The sequence below is a fragment of the Talpa europaea genome, assembly GCF_964194135.1.
Source record: "Talpa europaea genome assembly, chromosome: 10".
Taxonomy (NCBI): Eukaryota; Metazoa; Chordata; class Mammalia; order Eulipotyphla; family Talpidae; genus Talpa; species Talpa europaea.
Window position 1 is genome coordinate 44,955,306 of NC_140077.1, and position 12,695 is coordinate 44,968,000.

The following is a 12,695-nucleotide window of genomic DNA, read 5'->3' on the forward strand; positions in this document are numbered from 1 at the left end:
AATTTTGGCACTCAGTCTTGCTTTGTTTTCTTTGAGGAGAATTCATTGTCCAGGAAAACCATTAATGTCATACCTGGTTTCTCAGTTCTTTGACCACCTCAACTGAAACCACTTTTGCTCCAAACAGGTGTGAGCTACACCCTGCACTTATCTTTGCCCAACTGTCCCACTCTTGAGATCTCAAATTCACACAACCCTCACTAACAATCAATCCCTTGCCCCTTCTACATTCTTCCTATCAATTCCATCTTCATTTCAATCCCTAGGCAGTCTAGACACCAAAGACCGTTACTTTAATCACTCTTGCCAAATTTCTTAACATCTTAACTTTGTAATACTTATATCACAAAGCAAGACCCCTACACTAGATAGTCAAGTTTCCCATCTCCATTCCTAAAACAGAATGTTGAGTATTGCTTTAGGAAATCACTCAGTTCTTCTAACCAGTGCAGTTTCTAATCACAACTGGACCCTCAAAGCTGGTCATCTGGCTGAGTGCTTGATCTTATTCTATAGTTGACATTTTAGCATCTCTCTCAGGTCTTTTAGCTTGTGACGTCCTCTTCATTCCAGTAGCCATGCAAGAATAATACCACAGGGGAAAAAAAGAACTTTTTACAGTAATGCCTGCAGACTCACCTATACCATACTTTCCTCCTGACAAAATATTAAGATATATTTATGCCATCTAAAGCTAAAAATCCCCTCGATTTTGTCCCTTAGTTTTCATAGGTACCTTGCTCCATTATATATTCTCTTCTCCTCCCTCCTTTCTTGTTCCTTCCATTTTAGTATTCCAACATGCTCAAGCTCCCCTCATCTCACCACTATCCCACCCCCCAATCACACACAAAATTCTCACTGCAATTTCATGTCCTTTTTCTACTTCTAGCTTTCGCTTATTTCTCTGTTCACAGATTCCTGGAAAATATTTTCATGTTTATTGTCCCTACTATTTTATCCTGCTGAATCCACAGCTAACATGCTTCTACTCTCAGTACTCTTGTTAATGTGGTGGCGGACCTCTCCTGCCTCGCCCGCTGCTCCCCTAAGCAGTGCTTTCAGTCTGTCTGCCTGTTCTGCTCCCCAGTCTGTCTCTAGTGAATCCTCTCACCCTCCCGTGCCTCTGGCCTGTACCCCAGCTATTGTATAAATAAAAAATAAATCTTAAAAAAAAATTACACTGCATATTGTAAAATGCAAGTAACCTTAATTAAGATTAATTTGACTGGGGCCTCCCCTGGTGCCCGCAGCCTCTGCAGCACCAGTTCGATCCCTGGCCACCGGGCGAGGGTCCCACATGGCGCGCAGACCTCTTCTGCCACGCCCGCTGCTCCCCTCAGCAGTGTATTTCATCGGTCTGCCTGTTCTTTTACCCGCTCTGGCTCTGTTGAATTCTCTCACCCTCCCGCGCTTCTGACTGTACCCAGTGCTTGTATAAATAAATCTTAAAAAAAAAAAAAAAGATTAATTTGACTGCCATGTTTTAGAAGAAATATTAAAAGATTTTTATGCATAATAAAAAAAGACAATAAAAGGATTTTTTTATTCAAAGGTATAACTGGATAAGTAGATTTGTTTACAACCATTCTTGTGAAATACTTTTTTAAAAAAATACGACCAACTTCTTTGCAAATAGCAGACACATACCTCAACTATGATGACCTAATTTTTGGTGGATAATGTACATGATTAGGCAGAAATAGGCAAGCTCACGTTGGTAGATTAACTATCAAATATTCAGTCAAAACTCCGTTTGTGGCCCCCACTTCTTGATCGATTTCTATTCCCACTTCGTCGTCTACCATCTTGCCGATTCCCTGACCGACTGCCCTGTCGACTCTGTCTACCTGCCCGGCCACCAGATCGACCACCTGATCGGCCTGACCGGCCTGACCGGCCACTTGACCAGCCACTCCTCTGTCTGGAATTAAATGTATTTCCATCATAATATTCTTCAATTTCAGGTAACTTGGCTGGCACTGAGAGTATCCAGTCTGAATCATGCCACTCTGCCTGTTGGGGAAAATTTACAGGATTAATATAAATGCAAGGTAGAAACCATAAACAAAACATGAGTATAGGAAACTCATTTTTAAAATAACCATTATTGGGGCCTCCATGGTGGCGCAAGGGGTTAAGTCTCAGCACTGTCAAGCTATCACCAGCCACTGCAGCACTGAGTTTGATCCGGGCCAGGGATATAACCCACATAGCACAGGAGACCTCTCCTGTTTCCACCACTGCTCCTCTCAGCAGTGTATTTCAGTCAGTCTGCCTGTTCTGCTCCCCACTGTCTATGGTAAATCCTCTTACCCACCCCCGCACCTTGGCCTACACCCCAGTCCTTGTATGCATTAATATATAACAATAAGTAAATCTTTAAAAAATAATTAATTAAGGGCCTCCCCGGTGGCGCAGCGGTTGAGCGCTGGGTTGCGAAGCTGCCCGCAGCCTCTGCAGCGCCGGTTCGATCCCCGGCTGCTCCCCGGCCACCGGAGGAGGGTCCCACATGGCGCGCAGACCTCTCCTGCCGCCCGCTGCTCCCCTCAGCAGTGTACTTCGGTCCTTCTGCCTGCTCTGCTCCCCGCTCTGGCTCTGGTGAATTCTCTCACCCTCCCACGCTTCTGACTGTACCCAGTGCTTGTATAAATAAATAAATAAATAAATAAAAATCTTACATTAAAAAAATAATAATTAATTAATTAAAATATCTATCCGTTAAATTCAGGGTATCTGAAACAAAAACTAGAAAACAAACATATTCAAAGGTCATTACCTAAAGTTCCTAAGTTTCAGTCTCAGAAGAAATTTTTAGACCCATTTTCCAAATTTTAAATCTATACTCAGTGTATACATTCTAAAAGAAAGCACTGGTTTCTCAGCTAAAGCAGATAATCAATAAAATCACTACACTATATTCAATAAGTATGTCCAGAAGAAAGAAGTGAGAACTAATGATGGAGATTAAAAATTTGTCAACATCAGTAGGGCACTAAAAAATGTAGCCATTGGAACAATTTATACTAGGGTAAACAAGATAAACCAGGAGCTCATAAAAGCATCATTGTATCATAACCTGCTATATTAAATGATCATGAATAGCCAACGAAAGTTAATATTGAAATAACTTGTTGGTAAGAAAGGACAGAGACAAACATTCATACTCATACCATGTTTGTAAAGACATGACCAAACCTTAAAACACCACAACTTTTGGCCAAACAGTCATATTAAAAATTTCATCTTAAAGAGATAAACATGGCAATGGATGAAGAGCTAGTTACACCAACATTCAGGGCAGTCCCATTTATAATAGTACATTATTGAAAATAATCTAAATGTAAGGAAATAGGACACTGATTAATAAAAGTTGGACACCACTATGGCTAAATGCCAGGGAATCATTAAAAATACACTGTATAGTTGACACAAAAATGTGTTCACAACATATTCTGAATTTTTTAAAAAAGACAAAAATAAAATCTCCCATTCTTGTTTCAAAATATGTATATAAATATACACAGAGACACAAAAAGTTCTACACTCTAGGAATCTAGTGGGCAATCTTTATTCAACAGATAAAACACAAGGAAAATTTTTCAAAACAAAGAAACATCAAAATACAATGTGTGCACCTTATATTAAAAATATTTAGGAGACAATAGAAGAAACTCAAACACAAAATTGGATAATATTATATTTTCTTGAGGGTTTTAATTATGGTATGACTGTTTTTAAGTAACCTTAATATTTAGATATATTTATCGTTGTAGGGATAGAATGCCCAGAATGTTTTAAAAGAGTACAGGAAAGTGAGGAAGTAGATAGAAGTAGACATGAAACAAAACTGGCTACAAGTTAATTACTGAAGCTGGTTTATGACTACATGAAGATTCATTATGTAAAGTTGTCTATTTTTTTAAGTTTGAAATGATAATAAAAATATTATAAGGCAGACTTAATATTTTAAAGAACTGCTAACTGATACAGGCATAATGATAATGATATTTTGATGGATTTTTTTAAATCCCTCTTTTAGAGAAATACTCAACTATTTAACAGATAAAATTTTTAAAATACCTGTAACCCTTCTGACTCAGTTGTGGGAACATCAAAGCAAACACCCTAAAAGCAAAATAAAAACATTTTTATTTAGAATCATATGAATTGGTGTTTTTATGAATATACTAATTATTGTTGGTAATCTTATTTTAACTAAAAAAGAGGGAAGTTTAGGTGTCCTATAATTATTCACAGTATTAAAAAAGCAAATATATATAAATGCACGACATTGTAGCTATTTATTATATTTTCTAAATCTGAAAAGTAACTAAATACTTTATCAGATAATGAGAATAATGTAAACCAAGATGTTTCCTCTTTGGTCTTGGTTGCCAGTAAGTTGAAAGTTAATTTAATACTCAGTTATAGTAATGAGTGTGTCCTAAAGATCTTGTTATAGTTTTCCTCTCCTCCACATTTTTTCTGAATGTCTATTTTTCTCTCATACTTGCCACAAATTCTTAAACTTTAAAAAAGATTATTTCTAAGAAACAACTGAGTTAAAATCCAGGCCAGAATGAAACAATGTACTAAAGTTAGATGAATACATGTAACATTTTCTCAAAAGCATTGGAAGAAAGCAAAGCCCCTAAAATTAGTTTTAACTTTGTTATTTCATGAATGTAGTATACTATTATTTAATTCACATCATTATCTTCCAGTATTTTGTGTGTCCTCTCAATTACAAAGCAGCTTAGCTGTTGTAATCTTAAGTTATTTAGACTGAGAGAATAAACATACACAACCATACATATGTATGGAAGGCAGAAACTTAAATAACTTGGGCATTGTAATAGTCCAACTCAGCAGAATGACTTTACAGCTTTCTAGCGCAATGGATTATGTAATATAACTGCCCAAACTTACAACTGGAAACAAACTAATACAAGGAGTATTTACAGTTTTGGGCTTCAAAAAAGGAAAGAAGGACCGAAACTGTCTAGTCTTTTCAAGCATTTATAGCAACTTACTAAAAAGCTTTTTAGTAATCTAGAAAAACATACCATATTTCCTTTTAGGAGGCACATTCTGGTAATTTGGGACACAGCATTACTGCTCAGCTTTCTGTTAAGTTCTTTCCAAGCACAGTTGACATCCTGTATTTCTTCCTGGCTTTCCAGAGTCATGGTCACAAATCCCTTAAGGAAGAAAAGTTGTATTATGTTTGGGGGTTTAAAGTGTGGAGGAAACAACAATAGAACAATAAAGTTCCAATTCTATAGCCTTTCATGGCTTAATTATGTGCTGATTCAACAGTGTAATATGGGTTTTAAAAAATAACTTCTTGGGTCTCCCTGGTGGCACAGGAGTTAAAAATGTACCTGTTCTGCTCCCTCACTCTGTTCTGGTGAATCCGCTCATCCTCCCCACACCTCTGGCCTATACCCCAGTTCATTATTTTAAATTTATTTTTATTTATGCATACAAGAAAAGGACTGGGATGTAGGCCAGAGGTGTGGGGAGTCAGGATAGGGTGAAAGAATTCACCAGAGACAGAGAGGGAAGCAGAGTAGGCAGATCTACTGAAATACACTGCTGAGAGGAGCAAGAGGATGAGCCAGGAGAGGTCTGCTGCACCATGTGGGTTAGCTCCCTGGCCTTGGGTTGAACTCAGGCCACAGTGGCTGGCAATAGCTTAATAGTGCTGAGACTTTAACCTCTGTGTCACCAGGGAGGCCTGACAACCCAGTTCTTGTATGCATAAATAAAATCTTTAAAAAAAAAAAAAAAGAAAAAGAAAAAGTTGAAGAAGCCAAAGCAAACTTGGAGAGGAAAATAGGTTATATAAACCTCTTTAGGGGACTACCTGGTGGAGCAGGGGTTAAAATGCAAAAATGTTACTGCAGCACAGATTTGATCCCAGGCCAGGGAGCTAACCCACATGACACAGCAGACCTCTCCTGTCTCCCCCGCTGCTCCCCTCAGCAGTGTATTTCAGTAGTTCCCCGGCACCTCTGGCTACACCCCACTTCTTATATGCATAAATAAATAAAAATAAATCTGTAAAAAAATAAAAATAAACCTCTTTAAACTCTTGTAGGACTATTATGTAAGCAAAAATTATTTGTTCTATAAAGCTTTACTGACAATCAAACAGATCAATGTGAAGAAGAAATATAGGGCCTCCCTGGTGGCACAGGCAGTTGAGCGGAGCACGGTGAAGCTGTCCGCAGTCTCTGCAGTGCTGGTTCAATGCCCGCCGGCCAGCGAGAATCCCACATGGCGCAGCAGACCTCTCCTGTCTCTCTTCACCTTATCCTCTTTAGATAAGGTGATCAAGAAAGATATCTCTGACAACCCAGTAGAATGTTCTACCTGTAGAACATTCATGGTGGAGATTGGATTTTGGTTTAACTTAAAGAAAGAAATTTCAAACCTCTATCAACCCAGTTTCTAAGAGACTGAATTTGAGGTTGGATGACCCATCTACTACAAAGGGATTTTTTTTTTTTTTTTTTATCAAATAAGTGTTGCGACTAAAACCTCTTAGATACTTCTTGGCTCTAAAAGTATCTCCTAAGGGCACAAGGTGTTAAGACACAACCTATGGGGCCTCCCTGATGACACAAGGGGTGAAGATGCAACCTATGAAGCTAACCTCAACCACTGCAGCACAAGTTTGATCCTTGGACAGGGAGCAACCCACATGGCGCAGCAGACCTCTCCTGACTCGCCTACTGCTCCCCTCAGCAGTGTATTTCAGTCAATTTTCCTGTTCTATTCCCCATTCTGTCTCTGGAAAATTCTCTCACCTACCCCCCCCACACACACCTCTGGCCTATACCCCAGCTCTTGTATGCATAAAAATAAAATAAATCTTAAAAAAAAAAAAAAAGACACAACCTATGAAGCTGTCCGCACCCTCTACGGCACGAGTTCAATCCCCAGCCGGCCAGGGAGCAACCCATATGGTGTGGCAGACCTCCCCTGACTAACCCGCTGCTCCCCTCAACAGTGTACTTTGGTCTATCTGCCTGTTCTGTTCCCCACTCTGTCTCTGGTGAATCTTCTCACCTCCCACACCTCTGGCCTGTACCCCAGCTCTTGTATGCATAAATAAATAAATCTTTAAAAAAAAAAAAAGTGTTTCTCAACATTTTCTTAGGAAATATGGTTTAAATATTTTCTTAAGAAGTATCTGGTGGGTAGTTAAGCATAGGTATTTGCTATCTGTAATATTTTTTGCTCAGTGCTGAGTAGCACCCCACAGATTACTTACTAGTTACATGAGCAAAATATACCATTACAAATGGAAGCAATTTCCATCTCAAACAAGTAATCAAAGTAAGCATACTAGTACTGGAACAATCTGACATTAAATGGCTCCTGATGTTATGAGGAGTGTACAGTATCACTTAAAATGTATTCCTGCCAAACTGTTTAACTGAATATAAAATCAAACTTTGACATCACTTACAGTTCATTGAAGATTGAATAAAGGCAAAAGTGAAATGATGCATAAAGAAAATAAATCCAGGGCCTTCCCTGGTGGCGCAGTGGTTGAGCACTGGGCTGCGAAGCTGCCCGCAGCCTCTGCAGCACTGGTTTCATCCCCGGCCACCGGACGAGGGTCCCACATGGTGTGCAGACCTCTCCTGCCGCCCGCTGCTCCCCTCAGCAGTGTATTCCGTCAGTCTGCCTGTTCTGTTCCCCATTCTGGCTCTGGTGAATTCTCTCACCTTCCCGCGCTTCTGACTGTACCCAGTGCTTGTATAAATAAATAAATAAATCTTTAAAAAAAAAAAAAGAAAAGAGGGCCTCCCCGGTGGCGCAGCGGTTGAGCGCTGGGTTGCGAAGCTGCCCGCGGCCTCTGCGACGCAGGTTCGATCCCCGGCTGCTCCCTGGCCACCAGAGGAGGGTCCCACATGGCGCGCAGACCTCTCCTGCCGCCCGCTGCTCCCCTCAGCAGTGTACTTCGGTCCTTCTGCCTGCTCTGCTCCCCGCTCTGCCTCTGGTGAATTCTCTCACCTTCCCACGCTTCTGACTGTACCCAGTGCATGTATAAACAAACAAACAAACAAACAAATAAATAAATAAAACATGCCTCTATTTAAAAAAAAAAAAAAAGAAGAAAAGAAATCCAAAAAGATACTAAACCAGATATCTTATCTAAACTTTTCAAAAAAAAAAAATCAGTAAAAAAAGATGGGAAAACAGTTCCAGATTAAAAGAGATGTAGGAACCAAATGTAACACATCAACTTCAACTGGATCTAAATTTTTCAAAAAGATAACTAGAGGGGACAAAGAATCACACACAAAGTTGCTCCCAGCAAGATGACAATATGGCTAACCCGTTAATGCCTGCCAGGCAGAAAACATCAGACACCCAAGCTGTACTCATTTAAGCTACACCACATAACTCAATTAACGCATACCTGCCCTAATTCTATTTTCCTCCTCTCCCAGTAGCTCTTGTCCCACCCTCTTTCCCCCACATCCCTCTACTTATTATTGATGGGTGTTCCTCTCATTTATATCACAATGAATGACAAAATCTTGAATTACTTGCAACTAATTGCTCTGATATGGTTTAACAACCTAGCAAAACACATAGATACCCACACAGAGACACACACATCCTCCACATATACAGACAATCCTATTTTGCTTGGTACACTGTTAACTGCAGAGTCTATTTCTCAGTTTGCACGGTATCACAGCAACTTACAAAGTGAAGAAAAGATACTGGTATTTAAGTTTCAGTTAATACAGTACAGTAGACGCACACATTACAATACTAATTCCTTCTACAGATATAATTGTATAATAAAAATATTGAATGTGAACGCAGTAATACATTGACACTCATTCTAGGGTGGCATAATTTGGAAATTTCAGCATATAGCTAAGCTTATAGAAGACTGTGATTTATACAACAAAACAAAAATATTGAATTTTGTTTTTTTATTAAAAAGCTCCTGAAAATAAGTGAAGTAACTTGAATTGGAAAAGGTTATTTTCTTAGAATTTGCTAATGGAGTGGACAGGAAAAATCAAACTCTTGTATTAATTCACTAATTTTTCACCATCAGTATGCTCTTTTTTAATTTGTTTCAATTTAATTGAGATTTTCTTCTTAATACTCTTTAGGACCCATGTTTACAGTTTAGTACAGTATTTTTATGCAGTTCAACAACCATTTGTTAAACAAGTACACATAAAGAACAAAAAAGAAAACATTTCTCTACTTCACTGAAAAAGCAAAACAAAACAAAACTAGACTGTGACTGGGCCTCCCCGGTGGCGCAGCGGTTGAGCGCTGGGCTGCGAAGCTGCGCACGACCTCTGCAGTGCCAGCTCGATCCCCGGCTGCTCCCCGGCCACCAGAGGAGGGTCCCACATGGTGTGCAGACCTCTCCTGCTGCCCGCTGCTCCCCTCAGCAGTGTACTTTGGTCCTTCTGCCTGCTCTGCTCCCCGCTCTGGCTCTGGTGAATTCTCTCACCCTCCTGCGCTTCTGGCTGCACCCAGTGCTTATATAAATAAATAAATAAAATAAATCTTTAAAAAAAAAAAAAAAAAAAACTAGACCATGACAAAAGATGATCAAACCAATAAATTAACCTGTGATTAGCTCATATGCTAACAATTATTCAAATGCCCCATCCTCATGGTCTACTTGGTGGTAATTGTAACGTGAATTATTAAACTGTAAAGTGATTTATATTTTAATATGAAGGACTCATGGTGATGTGATTTGCTCACATAATGAATCGACTATAAAGCAGGGGTCAACTGTGCTGTGCAAAGTGAAGGTTCCCTGTCTCAACCCCATACAATTTTCTCACACATTTCTACCTTATCAGAGGTAATCAAAGATCGTGGTTCAAAACTTGAGGCACCAGAGATGTGGGCTAATGCTGCAGCCAATGCATCCACTGCACCCTTCTCTTCTATCAATCTCTGAGCTGATGGTCGGAAAAAATCAACAGCAGCGTAAGAAACGGAAGCCAGAGACCTATGGTTTAAAAATAGTAAATTTTCTTGGTCAAGGCAAAGGGAAATAATTAAAGGTAAGAGAATGAATGGGAAAAGAAAGAGTAATATTTTTGCATTTTAATGTAACTGCTGATAAAACTGCTGACTAAATTTTCTGTTTTTTGAACTAGGAGAGCTTAAAGATGAATAGCCTAATATAAAAGAAAAAATCATTCAGCAAGGTCAGAAAGCATACCTGATGGCATCCATGCTTTTAGATTTAACTAAATCCATTGTAGAAGGAACACCTACACGTTTAAAAGTAATTCCCTGAAAATGAAAGAATTACATTAAAGAAAAATGGAAGTCTTTACAATTAACTCCTAAATTAATATAGTTTGTTGAATTTCCATTTCTTGGACTTAAAAAAAAAAAAGATTTCCAATCCCTAGCAGATCAAGAGATCTACTTTTTTTATATAAAGCATCAATTACAAATTCTAGATGGAGAAAAAAAAAATTCCTGAATTGACTTTAATATACAATGAATCTCACTTGCAAAATAAAGCTGACTCAAAACAAGGGAAAAGATACTATTTATACCTACCGACTTTCTCCCCTAAATATCTTATCTCATGTTACAAGGAAATAGAACATAAAAATGCACATTATAAAAAATGTGAAATAGTACCAAAAAAAAAATTCCAGGCCACCAAAAAAAATGTGTAACTTCTTAAAGAAACTGGCCATTTTACCATGATGCAATATAATCTTAACTATTACAAGACAATGTCACAGTCACCATTTACAAAGCTGGACTAAAAGCATTTTTGATTTTAGTATCAAGGGAGAAAATTCAAAAGAAAAATGAGAAAGTCAGTTTTCTGTGTCACAATAAATGCAGAATTAACACAAAGTCTTGCAGCTAGTATATATTTAGCTCTCCACATGCTTCACATCCAATGGCAGCTTAAACTGAGAAAAGTTACAAAGATCTATTTGTGAGGACAAGTATAAAAAGAGTTCTTTTCTAAGGCACTATAGATAATAAGCCTGAAATAATTGAACTCTACTTACTGCTTTTTGTTCCACATATCTTAGTTGACCTCTTTCTCTTGGCTGATAAAAACATATGCAAATCCCTGTCCGGCCGGCTCTACCTGTGCGTCCAGAGCGATGAATATAGGACTCAACATCCTAAAAATAAGATAGGAAATACTTGTTAAAAATCTGGCAAGTCAGTCATTCCACAGCATCCAAATAATAATAATGTTAATAGTACAAACCTATTACTAATATTAACAATGTTTTAGGGCCTCCCTGGTGGTACAAGGGGTTAAGCACAGCCCTGTGAAGCTACCTGCAGCCTCTGCAGCACAAGTTTGATCCCTGGTGGGCCAGGGAGCTACCCACATGGCACAGCAGACCTCTCCTATCTCCCCTATTGCTCCCCTCAGCAGTGTATTTCAATCGGTCTGCCTGTTCTGCTCCCCACTCTGTCTCTAGTGAATCCTCTCACCCCCCTCAGTACCCCACCCCACCCCCTGCCTGTACCCCAGTTCTTGGAGGCATAAGTAAATGAATCTTTAAAAAAAAAAATGGGATTTAATACCTTTTTATCTATCTCTTTCCAGGGCTATTTATATGTTAGCTTTCAATAATTCCACTGCATGATTCCATGCCTCAAATCCAAATAACGAAGTTAATCATTAGCAAAGGCATCAGATTTTCATCAATTTAACACAATAACAAAAAATGGCTAAAAACATATTTTTCACATCAAAAGCACTATTTTGTACACAAAAGAACAATTTATACAGTTGATCTTATTTTCCCCAAATCAAATCTCATTTCCTACCTGTGGAGGAGAACTCTGAATCACCAGGTCAACCTCGGGAATGTCCAAACCACGGGCAGCCACATTGGTTGCCACCAAAACTTTAAAACTACCTTCTCTGAAGCCTTTCAATGTAATTTCTCTTTGTGACTGTGCAATGTCCCCATGTAAACACTGGGCATTCTATTTAGAAAAAAGGGGAAAATTAAGTGTACAGTTCATGCTTGCAATTGACAGCACCACAAAACTATACAGTCTACACTGTATTATTGTTTCTTAATCTTCTAATTATCCAGTAATTACAATGCATACTTAGTATTTAAAAAAGACATATACCTCACATATACTATAAATACTACAACCTATGTATTTATTTATGGACGCATCCGATACATGTACTATTTTACAGCCTGCTTTATAAATTTATTAGAGCCTAGCCTAACTACTAAATATAACATCTACTAAATATAACTCAACTTAATTTTTAGAAACTATATATGACTTCTCCCTATGGATGCAGTATCATTTATTTTAGCAGTATCTACTGGTGAACATATAGGTGACATCTAAATTCCCATCTTTAAAAACAATGCTACAATAAACAACCTATACTTATATTTCTGGACACCTCAGTAGATTTCAATTGGATACATAACTAGAAGTTAAATTTCTGAGTCAAAAACTATGACCATTTAACATTTTAATAGCTACTGCAAGACAGTATTATAAAGAGGTTGTGCTCATTTACTCTTAACATTCTGTGACTGTTCATCATATCCACCTACCTTGCACATTATGAATCATTTATAATCCTTGGGTATCTAATGGGCAAAAATTATCTCCTAATATTGTTTAATCTACATTTCTATTAAATT

The 12,695-nt window shown here is 38.3% G+C and overlaps 1 protein-coding gene across 1 annotated transcript in view; it reads right to left on the reverse strand.

Moving 5' to 3' along the window:
- Positions 1-1,159: 1,159 nt before the first annotated feature.
- The window catches only part of DDX50 (DExD-box helicase 50), a 30,290-nt gene continuing 18,754 nt past the window's right edge, over positions 1,160-12,695 (reverse strand). The window contains exons 9-15 of the mRNA XM_084245069.1: positions 11,842-12,003; positions 11,061-11,180; positions 10,241-10,314; positions 9,865-10,024; positions 5,070-5,204; positions 4,084-4,128; positions 1,160-2,016 (exon numbers count right to left, since the gene is read on the reverse strand). Of these exons, the coding sequence (XP_084101195.1) occupies positions 1,741-2,016; positions 4,084-4,128; positions 5,070-5,204; positions 9,865-10,024; positions 10,241-10,314; positions 11,061-11,180; positions 11,842-12,003 (972 nt within the window). The 3' untranslated portion in view covers positions 1,160-1,740. The remainder of the gene's footprint in view (positions 2,017-4,083; positions 4,129-5,069; positions 5,205-9,864; positions 10,025-10,240; positions 10,315-11,060; positions 11,181-11,841; positions 12,004-12,695) is intronic.